The sequence below is a fragment of the Hordeum vulgare genome, chromosome 5H (genome assembly GCF_904849725.1).
Source record: "Hordeum vulgare subsp. vulgare chromosome 5H, MorexV3_pseudomolecules_assembly, whole genome shotgun sequence".
In the NCBI taxonomy this organism is placed as follows: domain Eukaryota; kingdom Viridiplantae; phylum Streptophyta; class Magnoliopsida; order Poales; family Poaceae; genus Hordeum; species Hordeum vulgare.
In genome coordinates this window covers 567672168-567689771 of record NC_058522.1, presented here as the reverse complement: position 1 = coordinate 567689771, position 17604 = coordinate 567672168, and the positions used below count along the sequence as shown (strand labels likewise).

At 42.6% G+C, this 17604-nt stretch overlaps 2 protein-coding genes across 4 annotated transcripts; one reads left to right on the top strand and one right to left on the bottom strand.

Annotated features, from left to right (window-relative positions):
• Positions 1 to 1642: 1642 nt before the first annotated feature.
• LOC123453147 lies at positions 1643 to 5077 on the top strand. 3 transcript variants are annotated; one of them, XM_045129913.1, is made up of 3 exons: positions 1643 to 3029; positions 3570 to 3726; positions 4616 to 5077. In XM_045129913.1, exon 1 carries the CDS (start codon positions 1729 to 1731, stop codon positions 2848 to 2850), a length of 1122 nt encoding a protein of 373 aa, XP_044985848.1. In that variant the 5' UTR covers positions 1643 to 1728; the 3' UTR covers positions 2851 to 3029; positions 3570 to 3726; positions 4616 to 5077. The 3 variants fall into 3 exon arrangements, with proteins under 3 accessions (XP_044985848.1, XP_044985849.1, XP_044985850.1); XM_045129914.1 differs by having other exon boundaries at positions 3551 to 3726; XM_045129915.1 differs by lacking the exon at positions 3570 to 3726.
• A 3153-nt stretch (positions 5078 to 8230) lies between these two features.
• LOC123453146 (EEF1A lysine methyltransferase 3) lies at positions 8231 to 11149 on the bottom strand. Its single transcript, XM_045129912.1, has 7 exons — positions 11041 to 11149; positions 10856 to 10938; positions 9845 to 9978; positions 9085 to 9227; positions 8896 to 8967; positions 8709 to 8813; positions 8231 to 8622 (listed from the first exon to the last, which is right to left on the bottom strand). The coding sequence occupies exons 1-7, from the start codon at positions 11117 to 11119 to the stop codon at positions 8468 to 8470; spliced, it is 771 nt and encodes a 256-aa protein (XP_044985847.1). The 5' UTR covers positions 11120 to 11149; the 3' UTR covers positions 8231 to 8467.
• Positions 11150 to 17604: the final 6455 nt, after the last annotated feature.

The window sequence follows — 17604 nt, the reverse complement described above, 5'->3', positions numbered from 1 at the left end:
CCAGTTCGTGATCCGTCGCGAGCGGACATGGTATTCCGTTGGTGTGTACGTTGACCCGGTGCTACACTGCCAACAACATCGCCCTGCTTCCTCCGGATGGAACAATGGGCGGGCCATGGGAGATGATTGGAAAAGAGTCGGATCGGTGCACGCGGTTGCCCGACATCTCCGGACGTGGCGAGGAGAGTCGGAGGCGCCCTGGCAGGATTAGGGGAAGCTAGTAAGAAGGAGGAGTGGTATCCCTCTCTAATGGGCGGCGGACCATATCTCGCCTTCCTCTCGAACGAAGGCCGACAACGGCTATGTCTTTGTGTCTGTTGGGAGAAGAGATAAGGGACCGCGGGCACGGGAGGAAGACACCCTTTTTTTCCCTCACAGTGTGGGTCGTACTGCGGGTTGATTTCTAGTAACCACGGGAAGGGGGGTTGTTCTACAAAAACGAAACGTTTTTCAGTTTGACTTAAACATTAAATGCAGGTTAATTTTAAAAAACTACATGGACTTTTGTGTAAAAATACGACGACGGACGACAGAAGCCATCGATGCTTTTTTATTATTATGGCAAAAAAGGCCCGTGCGTTGCAACGGGAGAAAAAATTTCATAATCTCCAATTGTGATAATCACATTATGTTCTTAAAATTTTAGGACATTTCTTGAAATGCATGAACATTATTTGAATTATGATGAAAATGGCAAAGTATGTTTTGTTAATTAATGATAGCATATGCATAAGAACATTATTTTTTATCTTGCTGATATATGTGTTTGCATTTGTAATCTAAGTAAAGTCTTAATTTGGTTGCAAACATATTAGACAGCTTCATCGAAAACAATCAATTTGTAAGTACATGCATACCAAATGTTCCAGGTTGCGTATAAATATCGATATTCTTAAAATAATAATTAGCAAAACAGTTTATATATATGAAAAATCAAAGCTAAGCCATTTGTTCACGTAAAGCTTGTATAAACAACATAGTATATTTTTTATACATTAGAAACATTTTTTCGCGTGTGACATCAGAAACATTATTCAGTTTTGATGTCTAATTTTTTAATACACATTTTACATATTTTATATGCATCATGAACATTTTTTCTATACATGTTTTACATTATTCAAATACACGATTAACATTTTTGAAAAGTTCATTTTTTGTATATATGGAAACTTTTTTGTCTATAAATTTGACATTTCTTTAATCTATGATTAATATTTATGTAAAGTTTATCGAAATAAAGGCAAAAGAGAAAAACAAGTAGAAAAAGTGCGAAATAGAAGAACAAGAAGGGTTTTCGGCCGCGATAGGGATCAAACCTTGGTCTTCAGGGTGGGACAGCACACACCCAACCGGTTCAACTAGCCTTATACTTGTGATAAAATATGGAAAGCAGGTCCTTTGAAAAGAGCCAAGTCGAAGTTCAAATAACGAATCGTTTTTGTCACTTACGAGTGGTATTGGTGGGTAATTTTGACGAACTTTAGGGGTAAATTTAATGATGTACCACAGAAGCAATAAATGCTTTATTAGTAGGTATATATATATAGATATAGATATAGATATAGAAGAAAAGAAATACGAAATTTACAAAAAACGATGTGTTTGTAAGTGAAAAAGCCAGGCTCCAAAATCCCCAATCTCCTCGACCGGCCGAGCCATTCCAGATTCCACCGTTCTCCGCATCCACACCCCAAACACACACAGCCAGACCTAGCGCCCCCCACCATGGCGGCAGCGCCGCCGCCGATCCCGGACGAGATCTTCGAAGAGATCCTCCTCCGCCTCCCGCCCGACGACCCGGCCTGCCTCCTCCGCGCCTCCCTCGTCTGCAAGGCCTGGGGTTGCGCCGTCTCCGCCCCCGGATTCCGCCGCCGCCTCCACGAGCTCCACCGGACACCCCCCGTGCTCGGCTTCCTCCACGGCTGTGACGACGACCGCATTCCCCACTTCACCCCCACCACCGCGTCGTCCTTCTCCCTCGCCGCTCCGGACTCCCGCTCCTGGCGGGCCCTTGACTGCCGCCACGGCCGCGCCCTCTTCCTGTCCAAGGGTGATGCACAGGAACTCCTCCTGTGGGAGCCAACCACGGGTGCCCAGCAGCGCGTACCCGTGCCCGTGGCGTATGATGTCATCTACCGGTACGAAGAGGCGACGTTGGCCGCGACCGCGGCCGTCTTCTGCGCAGCGGACGGGTGTGACCACCGGGACTGCTCGGGAGGCCCTTTTGGAGTGCTATTCGTCTTCTGCGTCGATGAAGACGATGGCGACGACCAGGGGTGTGTCACGTTGACGCGCCTATACTCGTCGGAAACGGGCACCTGGGATGAGCAGAGCTGGATTTTCCACGACTTGCCCATGTGTTTTACATTTTATTCCAGCGTGCTCGTTGGGAGGTCTCTGCTCTACTTCATGTCTGATGATGGGTGCATCCTAGAGTATGACTTTGCAGGGCACGGCCTGACTGTTTTCGACCCACCAAACTACGAGTCGATGTACGATGGCCGATATAACATCATGCTGGCGGAGGACGGTGGACTTGGAGTTAGCCAAGAGATGAATCCGCATCTCAAATTGTGGACAAGGGAGGTGATTGAAGGTGCCGATGCCCGATGGGTAATGAGCCGGGTCATCTACTTGGAGAATTTGCTCCCAGATGGTGCTCTCATTGAGGCAGCAAGTTCAGTGGATGTGTTGGGCTTTGCTGAGGGAGCAAATGTCATTTTCGTGACCACGGTTGCTGGCGTCTTCACTATTGAACTACAGTCAGAGCGGGTGAGGAGGGTGTGTGATGATCATGGCTTATGTAATTTGATTCCAGTTGTTAGCTTCTACACTCCTGTGCCCTGAGGTGAGCAAAACGATCCATCGTTTGAGCCTAGTGAGGAGGCCGGTGGTCAGGAGGGAAGAGGGGAGGAGGAGAAAACAGTAGGTCAGGCATATCAGTTGTTCGACAATGGGTCCAACATTATCAAGGAGGTGGGCTTTGTGGGCGCCTTCGATTACATCAGCTATGCCCTCGAGAACAGGTTAGGATGCTCTTCCCAGAAGCTGTTAGCCCCGCTGAAGCAAATAGCTTGCAATTAGTTCAGTGCTCTTTCAGATCTGCTGTTGTTTGAATATGTTCATAGTTGCTCTGAGCCTATGACTTTCTGCGGTGATGTGGTTACCCTTGCTGTTTGAGGTGTTGCTCGATAGAGGCTAGTATTTCTATTATGATGTGTGCATTGTAATTGGCATTGTATCAAAGTGCAACTACCGTGCTATCCTATTTGAGAAATGTTATATGCCTCTCTAGTACTAGCTACTTGCAAATATCCCATCACTCTGCAATTTATTTGTACAGTACTCCCCCCGTCCCATAATGTAAGACTTTTTTAACACTAGTGTAGTGTTAAAAAACGTCTTACATTATGGGTAGTTAATAGCTTGTTAGAAAATGCAGTCAATAGAACAAGTTAGCACTATGTGTCATCAAACTGGCTGACAGTAACTGTAGCTGTGCTGCTCTATCATAGATCACAGTATGTTATAACCTTTGCCACTATAGACTGGTCCTTTATTGTCAGGGTTCCACCAAACAGAGAAGTTGCTCTGGAGTCTACAGACATGGTTGTGGTGCTATATGAAGCTTGAGAGGTGACTGGTCCTTTGAGTGATGTTCCCAAGACTGCATGAATGAAGAATCGGTGAAGATCTCAGCTAAATCAGCAAAGATGAAGCTGGGTAGGTGATCCTTTGGGTAGCAATGTTAATGATTCTGAATAATGTGTTGTATGCCATAACCATATACCAGAGAAAGGTGATTCTGAAATTCACTAAAAAAGGTGATTCTGCAATGTGCAGAAAGCATACATATAACTACTTCATTAATCATAAAAAGTTTGTTTATTGGTTGTGCATATTTTGAATATGTGCCTCTAAATATATATTTTGAAATGCCTGGTGCCATGTGCCAGTTACCAAGCAACCGTGAATCTTTGCCTTGAACTTTCCCTTATTTTCTCTTGTTTTGACATATATGTTGCCAAAGCAAAGGATCTGAATTACTTCTATGCCTATGATTACAGTGAGTGAACAGTCAGTCTGTTCTTCCCAAAGAGACCAGTTGTGCATATTTTGTAACCTTGCTCATTAGTTGTATATATTTTATACATGTGCCTCTCAAAAATTATTTTGAATGGGTGCATGGTGCAATGTGTCAGTTATACCAAGCAACTGCCAATCTTCGCCTTGACCTTTTTGCTTATTTCCTCTTGTTTTGGCATTTTGTTTGGCGAAGCTAAGGATCTCAACTACATTCTATGTCTACAATTACACAGTGATAAGTTTGGCAAACAAACCAGGCAACAAAGTACCCGTTGACACAAACTGATTTACCATGATGGTTATGATATGTTCATTGTGGTTAGCATTGTATCAGAATACAGTTACCATGATGCCCTATCCATTACTCTTCAGTTTGTTTTATCGTATTTAATAACCTGTGCAAACACTAGCCAGTTGTTAGGACATGCAGTTAACAGTGTGAAGTTAGCGCCTTGTGTCATCAAATTAGTTGACATGATAACTTTCTTCATTAAGTTATGACCTTAATAATTACTGTCTTTCTCAGGGTTCCTCCACCATATGGAACGGTTGCTCTGGAGTCTACCAGCGCGGTCTATGGACATGGATGCAGCTTGCTATCTGAAGCTCAAGAGGTTACTGGTCCTTTGTGCGATGTTCCCAAGGGTACCCAAAATGAAGAAGCCGTGAAGAGTTCAGGTACAGCCAGCAAATGATATGCTACGAACTGAAAAGGCATGAGGCAGCAATGCTGATGATGCTCCACCTTCAGAGAAAGTTGATCTCATTGCCCCTCTCCCCAGACCAGTGGCGGTGAAATACGTGATTTCGCTAATGTTTGCATTATGCGTATATCTGTATGAAATGAAGTCCGCCCTGTATGGAATGGTTTCAGTTAACCTTGGCATATTACACACAGAAAAATAGTCATGTACTGTTGCGCATGTAAAATGTGTTTGGAACTTGGAAAAGCTTGCTGTGTGGACAATGGATATATCTCTTGTACTTTCATCATCTTTTCATAGGAGACCATTTAATATAAGTTGTTTGCTAATCGTTAGCATTATTCATTTTTACGGTAGATAATACTGTAGAGGCATTATTCAGTATCACTGGATGATGTTGCACAGCAGAGGATCTGAATTACAGTTACAGTGAGTGGGCCGTTGGTCCAACAAAATTTTCCCCACGACTTACTGAAGCCAAGAGTACAAGGCCAAGGCAAGCACAATCGCTGCTGCCTAGCTTCATAAACTATATTTATTAACTTCCAGAAAATCATTCATAACTCTCAACATACCGTATTGACATGATACAAAGATTTGTTACTGAAAATGGAAAGCGCGTGTGGACCCTGATTGTATTTTGGTGTTTACAACGCTATGATTAGGGGACTGATGTCATTTTTCAAGGTTTATATCAGGACATTGGTCTCTTGGTAATAATATATGGAGATGGTTGACCCCACCCCACCCCGTTTCAAAAAGGAAAACAGTGTCGCTCATCCAAAGACTTGGAAGGTATTTTGGTTTTATTTGAGTCGTAAGAAAACTGCACTATTAAAGCGGGTTGAGATGTTCGTGCAAGCTTGGGAATCATTGCAAAACTCATACATCATACATCTCATGTGCCTAAGTGAAAATAGAGTTAAATCCTAGCCAAAGTGCCAAGTTGTTGTGACTCCCGGGTCCCCGGGGTGTAGAGGACGGGTCCCAAGAGTCCAGGTTATTTCATCAACTGTTCATAGAATAATTATATCAAGAATATTTTTGCTATGAGTTTAACACTGGGAGTCCTACGTTGTGACCTGATGCGACTGCCAGAATCTCCCCCCTTGCATGAAACGCAATGGATGCAATTGGCCTCTCTGCCAAAGGAACATAATACATAATTGTGTTGTTTCAGAAATGCCAACAGACAGAAGCTAACAATGATGAATGTGGCTAGAGCTGTTTAAAGGATATTACGGAAATCCGGAGATCCAATACAATCTGAGGTATTAGCATCCCAAAGACGGACTTCATGATCCAAACTCCCGCTGGCAATTATATCAGAATGCAGGGGATGGTATCTGACCTGGAATAGAACAGTAGCTTCGTAAGCACACTTGTGCTATAATATTGGCTAGCAATAAACAGAACTGTAAACTATTAAAATCCATTTTCATATTTTATTTAGACAGGTAAAAAAAGACAAACTGGTGCTGCTTGGTCGAATGATTACAAAAACAATGCATCGCATCGTTATTAGAGCCATATATTCAATAGATTACTACCTGTTCAAATGCACTGCCAAATTGTGCCAGTGTCAGAAAAAACATACCACCCAAGGAGTGCGCCGATGTCCACCCAACACTTTCAAACATTTCCCGGTTTGGCAGTCAATTATTTTAACAGTATGGTCAATAGTTACTGTGATGATGGTTAGTTCTCATACTATGTTTAGTTCATATATTCAGTAGTCAATAAACTTACTGTGTTGATGCAAGTGTTCTCCCATCCAAACTGAATGCAACTGCAATAGTTGACCTAGAGGGTGGCATAAGAGGGCAATACTTTGCAGACCAAGAATGCAGGGACTGTGATTCTGCCCTGTGCACAGTAAGTTCAAAAATATTAGCCAGTGGACGGAAAACGTCAAACCGGAAGTATAACATTCGAAAGCCAGGAGTCAACAGAAACATCTTCTTGGTGAAAGGAGGTCTTCCTTACCATGAAAATAAATCATGTTTAGCATCTGTAGCTGAATATCTTAACTCACTGTAACCACCCCCACAAGTCGGAGGCTTATTCCAATGCCTTTTAGCTTGGTGTTTTGTTTGAGGAGACACCTCTTGATGACTTAACAGATGAAATATGTATATTCAATAAGTGATAATGATAATACAATACTACTACTGAACTTCTAAAAATAGTCTTTGCAGCAAAATTCAGAAAATGGTCTCATGCAGGACTTTTTTTCACAGAATTGGTTACAGAGCAAGAAATAGTAGCACCATTTGAGGCACTAAGAGCTGGTGCCATGTAGGATAACATCATGATAACCCTATAGCAGGCATATCGAAGGACACTAGCAGCAAAAAAAAACAGTGGCAGTAACAATGTTCGAGGTAAAATCACAGGTTGACATTAGCAACTAAATCACTTCTCCAAAAGGATAGATGCCCGGCAGGGCTTATTTTCATGAGTCGGGACATAAGAAAATGTGTAAGTTCCTAGGTCAAAGAACCAAGCTTTTGCTCTGGTGACATTCAGGCCCAGTATTGTCCTAAACTTTGCTAAGCATAGATGCTAATGCCATAGCTCGTGACACTGGCTCCAAACTCACTAACAGCAATTCATGTCACTAGCCACTTCTGACATTTCTGACGAAGAGGATAGTGCACAGCAGATCAATTGACACAGCAGGCATTTTTCTGGTGATTTTTTTTTTTTAAATTCAGTGGAGTCGGCAGCCTGGCACCATGCCAGCCCTTATTGTGCTAGCCTTAGGGTCAGAATAAGATACAAGTTCCATTCTATAAATATTATTTCATAGTGGTTGTCTAATAACAAAACTTGCTACTAGTAAAGTTAAAATCATTAAAAAACATAAAAACAAACCAAACTCTGAAGTTACGACAAACTCAGGAGACTCACCTCATTTCCTATGTCAAATATTGCACATTCATGCAACATTGGTTAACGAGAGTTCTACATACAATCAAAAGTTAGAGGACTGATCATACACGTTGGTCTAGAACATGCAACTTCTTTTAGCTAGTGAATTGACACTTGCTCTCATTGAAACTAATCTGCTACTTTGTGATATTGGCTAACTTGTCTAGCTAATACTGCAAATAGATAACAATGGCATGGAATACTAATATACTATTTACCTTTGCCTTGATCTTCTTGGTGAAGAGGTTTGACAACTACGGGGCGATCCAGAGAATGCCTTCGGAGCAGACAGAGCTGAGAAAGGCTGCGTCCGTCCGTGGCGTGCATGCGCGGGTGGCTGTAGCCGTGTAGCCAGTGCAGGGCCACAGGCCCGCCTGCGTTCCTTCTTTCTACCTCGTCACGTCAACCCGGCAGGCCAGCTTCCCATATGGCTGGTGTGGCAGAGCCACCGAGCCCAATTGCAAATGTTCAGGGGTATACAGGTTTCAGAAATCTTCATCCCAGCAGCAAAATTAGAGCATTTCTCTCAAAAAAATACAGAACAAAATATTCTGTACACAAGTTATCTTTTGCATTCTAATCTAACGATAGTGCAATGCATTCTCGATGAAAATTGTGTTCAGGGAAAACAAAAACCATAATACAAATCATAGTCCAAGTTCATACAGTTCTTCTCACGTTCTAGATAACTGAAGACCAAGCAGATTCGATGTAACTGTCTGAGCAGACCTACTCGACGCTCAGCGTTTCTTGCTGATGAGGTACACGAGATCGCCCAAGTGCTGCACTTCCAAGCCTGCCTTCTCGCATCCATCGAAGAAGATCGACTGGTCTTTCCCTATCCTTCGACGCCAGCTCATCAGGAACATGGGGCACCTGGCAGCCACTTGGGTACCTGCCAGTGGGATTATGGGAACATTCACTCAGCACGCTCTTGCATTCCTGATGTACCGGTTACATAATGGAATGTTTGAGAAGTACCTGCTTTGGTCGTGATGTTTGTGCATACACCTTTTTGACCGTTGAGATCAGATTCTTTCAGAAGAAAGGACAGCGTCGTTATCAGGTTCGGGTACTGTTTCACATCTGCAAAGCCACATGGTGTAACATTTCAGTGAACTGCAAAAGTAGTGAGACATGATAGGCGAAAAATAAGATGTGGACTTACATAATAGAATGTCACTGGCAATAACAATGTTCCAATCTGGTCTGAGAATCGGAAATGGATCTCCCCACGTATCTGGGTTATGAAAAATATCAAAAAGTTAGTTTTCCCCTTATGGGTGGTGCACATATCCCAATCACCTAAACTGTACATATATTTAGTAAAAGTTATATAAGTACATGGTTTCCTTACGTCGGATATGAGGCAACACATCCAAATTATTAACTCTGCAGTTGTGAGCTATGTTTTCTTCAATATCCTTGTCATCATAATCAGAAGTCGTGATATCCACTCCAAATGTTTTTTGCAGGAAAATGGCTAAAGCTCCTGTTCCACTAAGACACACTAAATCATTTATTATAACATACTTCAACAATGAACTAAAAATACTAGTTCAGTTTTCTAAATGGTAAGCAGACTACTTTTTCTTGGCTAGAGGTAAATAGACCGATAAACAGCTTGCTTCATACTGATAAGTCTCGATATTGTGACAGAAGCTCAACTTAAGTGCTAACAGCAAACAATTTGGGAAAGTACAACAAGAAGCCAACGAAGACTTTATTCCCAGAACAAGTTGAGGTAAGCTAGGGATGAAACCCAGTAGGAGCCAGAGAAACACACCCACAAAAACAAGTTGAGACATAATTTGCATAGTTAAAAAAGACGCGCCTAGGCTCTTGGCAATAGCAAAATGCCTAGCACACAATTACACTTAAATGTGCACATAATTGTGCTTAAGCATGCGCTTTGGTCAGAAAATCGCTAGGTAGTAGCAAAACGCACAATTAAAGCCTAGCACTTCCTTTAACTTATAATTTGTAATATATCAATTTAATATTTTTTCTTCAGAGTCAAACAATATATGCATAGCATAAATATAGCCTGCACTAGATAAACTACATTTTTTGAAGGAAAAGATACATTTTGTTACTGCAGAACACAGCTTCCATACCTTCCTAGTTCCAGGATCCGTTGACCATCCAGAATTGATGGGTTCTTAACCAGCCAGTCAGCAAAGAAAAATGTCCCAGGCCATAGCAAATTGGCATTTAGCTGATGAGATGAGAATTCTCTGATGCTCAAGTCCTACACATATTTATTTTTCATGAAGGTGAGCAAATCAATTAGGAATATGAGAGGCATGGTTTGGTCTGAGCTTCTGAGTTCACTTAGATAACTTTGGTTGCAACAATTAAAAAATTCTACAATCTTTGGTTGGACAAGCATATTTTGCTTCCAATCAACAACAAATATTCATGCATCATTAACACAATCAATAATGTCCATGTGAAATGTTTTTGCGCACTATAAAGTAAGGTGGACTAATGCTCCCTCTCACAATACATGTTTTGGAGTTTGTATTCCGAAGGTTTGGCCAAATTTTCAAGCATCTATAACACCAAACTGATAACGCTAGCTAAATGAAATGCACTTGGCTCATATGCGCCTATTTTATTCGGCGAGTCGTATTTCAAGAAAACTGATGTCAACCGTAAACTGGGAGACCATGTCAAAGTCCAAAACGACATTTATAGTGACATTCAGATCCATTATCTACAAACATATGGACTAAAAGAATACGAAATATATATTAATTTGTGCTACACGAATTGCAACCTGCGGAAAATGCAACGGTTGACAATCATCATCAGAAGAAGATTAAACTAAATGCCTGATATTGTTAGCCCTTTTCATCACTGAGACGCTACAGCGCTACTGCTGGTCAAGCTAAATTAGATTGGTCGGCAGTCCAGGTAGGTAGTCAGCTAAAGTTTCAGATGGTAGACTCACGTATACACTCTTTCAAATCATACTGATCAGACATCTATCGACCACATCAAGATTCTAGCTCCTTTCATGAGGTTCAGCAAACACAAGGTTTCAGGTCGATCTGCTTGTTCGCAGGGTGATATGATTAGGAAAGTAGCGAAACTAGGGTCGAGGATTGGGTGGGTAATTTTACCACTCCGGGGAACTTGTGGATCCTCTCCTCGTACTCCAGCGCCGGCTGCTGGTTCTCCCCCTCGGCGCCCACCTGCGCCTCGTCTTCAATCGTGGGGAAAAGGGGGGAGCAGGAAAGGGGTTAGTCATCTAGGAGCATGGGGTTGGAGGCAGAATGGACGGGGACGCGAGCGGGGTTTAGTTTACCTCGAGTGCCGCCGTCGTCGTCGCTGTCGTCGTCGTCGGCGTGGAAGAGGGAGGCGGCGGAGAAGAAGGCCGTCTCCATGGTGGACTCTGCGTTTGGGCAGCTCACTCGGTCGGCCGGGTCCCTGCTTTGGTCGGATGAGTGCGCTGGGCTGGGCTGGGCTGGGCTGGGCTGGATAACACCTCAGGTTTACATGGGCCTTCGAGGGTTCGCGCTGGGCTGGATTTACCGGTATAAAAGAACATAACCATGTGTTAGTTCTAAATTCTCTCGCCCGAAAAAAGTGCTACTCCCTTCGTTTCTAAATTATAACTCTTTTTAGAGATTCCACTCATAGTGTAGTCTTCACATCCGTGTATACTCCCTTCATTTCATAATATAATGTGCTCGTGCTTTTTAAGATTTGAATTTAACCATAAATTTAATCAACATGACGAGTGTAGCGGGAGCAAAAATCATACCATTGAAATTCACTCGTATAATTTTTGTTCCCGCCGTAATCGCCCGCATTGGTCAAATTTATGATCGGACTTAAATCTTGAAAAACACGAGGGCGTTACATTATAAAATGAAGGGAAATATTTAAAAAAAAACTTATATTTAGAAACGAAGGGAGTAGTTCTAAATTAAACCTCATGCAAGAGCCTGCTAGGGTCACTCTAGTGGGACGGGAGTGCGTAAGTAACCAATTAGCTTTACGATGAAACCTAGGAATCGATCACTGATCCAATTTGACTATCTCTACGGGAAAGACCTTCAAAAAACCGTTGTGGAACGGCAACAAATGATTGAGTTTAGTAGTTTCTCATAAAAAAATATTGACTCTAGAGATACGGTAATATGGAGAAGACAAAATTGTTTGAAGCACGCACAAAACCAGAAGCGTCCCTTGTTTTATAGAGAGGAGGATGGGTTATTCCTTTTAATTTGATGGTGAGAGGCAAATTAAGTGGTGTGTCCAGCCGTCGGCACGTGTCACGTGCTCGACGTTCCCTCGGGATTTTTTATTTTTATTTTTGTGTACGTGTTTTTGGGTTTTAGATGGTTTTTTTTGGGGGGGGGGGTCGGTTTTGTAGGGCTTTCACCCAATTATCCATAGGTTTCGGAGCAAAATTAGTATTTTCATGCAAAATGCAAATTTGCTTCTGGGAGAAGCACAGTTGTGCCTCTCGAAAGGGAACATAAAAACTTCTTTTTCTTTTACAAGAAGCACATATTTGCTTTCGTGAGAAACACAACTGTCAGTTATGCCGCCTGAAAATATGAAAAAAGATGTTTTTTTCCTTCCACGATAAGTACATATTTGGTTCTCTTGAAGGCACAGAGTTGCTTCTGGAAGAAGCACAACCATGTCTCTGAGAAGGGCAAAACGGTGTTTCTCTTTGTGCTTCCACAAGAAACACATATTTGCGTCTCATGGATGTACAGATTTGCTTCTATGAGAAGCATAGTTGTGTCTTTCAGAAAGGGGGGGGGGGACGTGCTTCTGGTTTCGGGTTTTACTTTTGATTTTTTTTTTTGGGAGGGGGAGTCAAAATTTATTAACAGGGTTCTAGTTTCAAAGATTTCAACACGAAAAATCTAACGCTGAAGACGGTGAGGGATTTAGATGCACAGTTCAATAGATAGAATGTTTTGAATAAACAAATCTATGAAAAAAGGAAAAACTCCTAGGTTGCGATAAGTGACATGCATGTAGAGCCCCACTTATCGGTGCTAACCTGCACCTCATTTTCAATCGTGCAAAAGGGAGAAGCAGGAAAGGGGTTCGTCAGCTAGGAGCATGGGGTTAGAGGCAGAATGGACGGGGACGCGAGGGGGGGTGGGAGCGATGCCGGAGATGAGCTCAGCGTCGGCCAGAGTTCGGCTACAAGGGCGCGACGTCTACGACGCGAAATCGAGCAAGAGGCAAGGGGAAAAGGGACCAGTGTCTCATCGCGAGTCGAACGGGATGGTCACGCAGCTCGGGGAGGATCGGAAGCTAGCGAATCGATGGCGAGAAGCTTCGGCGCCCGAGGTGGAAGACGAAGACGATTGCAACGATCCCGGCTTCCCGCGGTCGTGTGCTTCGGCTTCGAGCTCCACGGCATCGAGGCGGTCCCGTTGGACAAGGCGGAGGGGCGAGGGATGGCTGGTGGCTAAGCGGATGACGGCGGCTTGGACATGGCGGCTTGGTTGCGGTGGGAGAGAGGACTAGAGGAGAGAAAAGGAGCGCGAGGAGTGAAGGAATCGGTCAGGGTGTCATCCTGATCTCCTGGGCGACGGGACCGACTCGGGACGGCTGCGCTAGCGCGAAGCAGGAGTCTGTTGCGGCGCACGCAAGGGCGACACGCCCTCGTGCCTACTGGCACTAGGTTGAAGACAGCGGCTGGTGGGTTGGGCCGGCTACAGGTAAGGTTCTTTTCTTTTTTTTGTTTCTGTTTTGTTTGTTTCCAATTTATTAGTTCTATTGTTGTTTATTTGGGGAAAAACCCTAAAGGCAAATACCCTGAAATAATTTGTGGGGTTTGTATATATTTTATCTAGGCCCCACAACAATTTTCAGAATTTTTCAAATAACTAGAATATTTATAATATATTATTTCTCATTTTACAGCAACTTTGCTGGTTTAGATAAAATGCCAAATGTGTTAATAAAAAGTGAATCACCCCTTGTACGTTGTTGCCAACATTTATTAGAGAGTGTGAACATTTTTAATGTCATTTTGGGTTCATTGAGAATATTTTTTATTGAACCTATTTGAATTTTATTTGGTGCTAGGGTTTGATCATCCCCATTTCAAATTAAAAAGAAGAAAAAATAAAAAAATCATGCATGAAATGCAATGACAAGCAAGTCTAATCTAGGGTTGTGACATTGTCAGTCCGGATTAGTTTCATTCAAATCATGCAAGTTAGAGTTCAACACAAGAGCAAAAGTGTTTCGAAAAGTAGATATGTTGAAGACATATCAACTCACTCAAGTTTAACTCATTGCTTGTTCTGAAACGATTCGGTTGATATACAAGAGGTGCTATCTAAGCTAAGCACCTATGCATTGAGGAGACTAGTTACTGAGGTTTTTAATATACTTAGCACCTCATCTAAGCATCAAGTTTTCATGAGCTAGCCGCATATACAAGAGTTAAAGAGAGAGAAAAGGTGGGAACGGATGTATATGTAGGTCATTGGTATTCGTGAGTCTACAGAACAAGGACATTTAAATGAAGCTGTGACATAAACTCCTTGACATTGTATATAAATGGTTAGGTACATTACAAAATAAATTATCTTAGGTATAGCTTTTTTGGAAGTTCAATTAAAAATGCGTTTGTAATAATTTTGAGTACTATGGCCGAACATTTTTTTCATATACTTGAATTTTCAGGTGCACAATTACTAGTCCCAATCCAAATGGCAAGCAAATAAACACACTACCTAATCAATCTAATCCTGCCGGTTGTAGGTACTGCCCAGATAACAACTCAAACGTTATACTTAAACATGTGGTAACTTTTGATAATAATAACTAAGTAAGGCCCTGTTTGGAACCATAATATATTATAATAATCTGAATTATAAAGATAGATTATATAATATGGTTTATAAAAATAATCTAGGTGGACATGTTTGGAGGTCAGATTATATAAACTGTAATTCAGATTTTACATTGCATAATGACCTGTCTGCCCTTTGTTTTTTGAAGAAAAAGAAGGGTGGCGGTGACAGGAATGTAATTATCTCCAACTTTACAAGGGTAATGGGTCATTAGCAATCCATAATCTGATTTTAGCTAAGATGGAGTAGATTGTGAGTTTTTAATAATCTGTCCATCTAGTTTTTATAATCTACACCATAATCTGTTTTGTCTGGAGATATAATAGATTATAAAAACTGGATTATATAATCTGAGTGGTTCCAAACAGGGCCTAATAACACACGTATATAAATTATGTTATAATGTGCAAGTAAAGCAGCACAAAGTACTGACATATTCAACTTTAGAGTGGATGCCGATGATTGCATGGTTTAGAAGGAGCCATAATTCAAAGATGTCCTCCGATCAATCTGAGCAAGGAGGCATCAGCCATATCATGAATAGTCCAAACTATCTTTCAAAAAAATAACAGTAATTGAGATACCGAAGAGCTAAAGCAAAAACTACGGATGTTTTGAATAAGTTTCTTAGCTAAGAAGATGGTTAAGAATATGGGATGAATCTACTTGTCCAGCCATCAGAAGATCGCCTCTCATCCCATCGGATTCTCCTCCAGCGTGATTGAACGCATAGAGGAAGAGTATTCTGATGCCGCGTCAAGATAACTGCCATCTGGTCGTCTTCCGATGGTATGAAGCTTTCTCACCTGGATCTCCACATGTTGGGTGGTTGTGTCAAAGAGGTGCTTCCGGTTGCCGGGGAAGGAGACGACACCCTCGATATCTATGAAGGTTCCTCGGCGCATGGTGGAGGCAAAGCGCACCATTCGGGTGCTGACACCCTCTTCGGGGCTGGCTTCAACTATACACGGCACTGTTTTGGATATATCGCACACCCCCACGATGGTAGTTGTCTTGTTCAGTGGTCGGATCCACGACACATAGCCGAAGATAACCACGTGCTTGCCCACCATTGCTTCATCAAGTTTTCCAACGTACGTCAACGGCCGCTGGCCTAACATTCCCAGGAAACGATGCCATATACGGATGCGTATGGATCATGTGCTCTCTTGGCCCTTCCCCTGCTCCTGGTGTGCTTCTTGGTGACGCCGGTGGCTCAACAGAGATGTCTCTCGAGATTCTCCTTTCGCTTGATTGATAGGCTTGCAGAGGTTATACCGATAGAAGATGCCGCATCAAGATGGCTGCCATCTGGTCGTCTCCCGATGGTATGGAGCTTTTTCACCTGGATCTTCACCTTTTGGGTGATGGTGTCAAAGAGATGCTTTCGATTGCCGGGGAGGGAGACAACGCCCTCGACATCTATGAAGGTCCATCGGCGCATGGTGGAGGCGAAGCGCACCATCCGGGTGCTGACCCCCTCTTCGGGATTGGCTTCAACTATACACGCCACCGTTTTGGATATATCGCACAGCCCCACGATGGCACTCGTCTTGTTCAGCGGCCGGATCCACGACACATAGCCGAAAACCACCACGTGCTCACCCACCATTGCTTCGTCAAGCTTTCCAGCATAGGTCGACGTGCGCTTGCCCAACATGTCCCATGAAACGATGCCGTGTACGGACGCGTACGGATCATGTGCTCTCTTGACCCTTCCTCTGCTCCTGATGTGTTTCTTGGTGGCGATCGTGGTCTCCTGCAGCTCCGTCAATATATGAGGAACTGCTGTGTATACGATATTTAGGTTAGGTTAGGTTTGGTTTAGGTTTTGCAATTGATGCCGAGGGCTAGGATTTTATAGAAGGTTTTCGTGGAACCATGGATTTATTTTTGTTCAAAGCACAGAGAGGTTGTAAGAATCGGAACCGGACTGCCTACAACGCGCTCGCCAGGGTCAATGGGGATTTGCTTCGCACACGAGACTAATCGGAAAAAAGAAATGATGCTTGATGCAATCCTACGGCAATATTCCTGCGACGTCTCGGTTCGGCTTCAGCGCGTCCGCGATACCGTCGTCCCTCCCGGTCGAACTCGGCTCCACAATGATCCCATCCCATCTGCTCCAGCGCTAGCGAGCACGATCGTCGTAGCCGCCGGCAGCGCGGGCGATACGCCCCCTCGTGCCGCAAGTCGTCACGCGAGTACAACTTGAGCTCGCCGGCGTCTGAGCTGCCGCCGCTGCATTTACTGCTAAGCCCTCATGAGCAGATGATAAATTGATAATTACCAAATGCTTTCCATTTGAGAAAAAATAATATTGAGTTGCAGTTCTTACAAATAATATTGAGTTGTAGTACAAGAGATCATCAAATCAAAGTACGAACCGGCTGAAATTGATCTTATCAAGAAACTGGTTGAATTAATAGAGTTCCTGTGTATTAATCTCGTTATTAATTAGTTGTTGACTTATTGTGAACTTTTTTTTTGGTATTAGCTATCAAAAAACAGTCCCAGCTGCTACTACTCCCCCCGTTTCAGTTTATAAGTCCGACATTTGTATCTAGGTTCATCAATTTGACCAACTTAATGAGAGGCGTATATTACAAAAAATATATCATTAGAAATTTTAGATGTTCTATTTTCTAATGATATAATTTTTATGTTAAACAATATATTTTACTCCCTCCTTTCCGGTTTATAGGTCTCATCTTAAAATTTTGAAATTCCTATTATATTAGACTCATTTTGAGTCTAATTGAGAAAAAGTGCTTTGAGTCCCATGCCATATTTAATATATAGAATTTAGAGAAAGGAGATGACTGGCTATGTATGCATCGTTTTCTACATTCATCCTGCAAGTCCAATGAGAAGGAGGATGCTACATTTATTGCCTTGGAAATTGAATACTTCAATGAGAAGGAGTATTCTACATCCATCATGCAAGTCCAATGAGAAGGAGTATATGAAAAATATTTCATTGGCTAGTTAAAACTAGTGTCATCCATTCACAATTCACCTTGGTTATT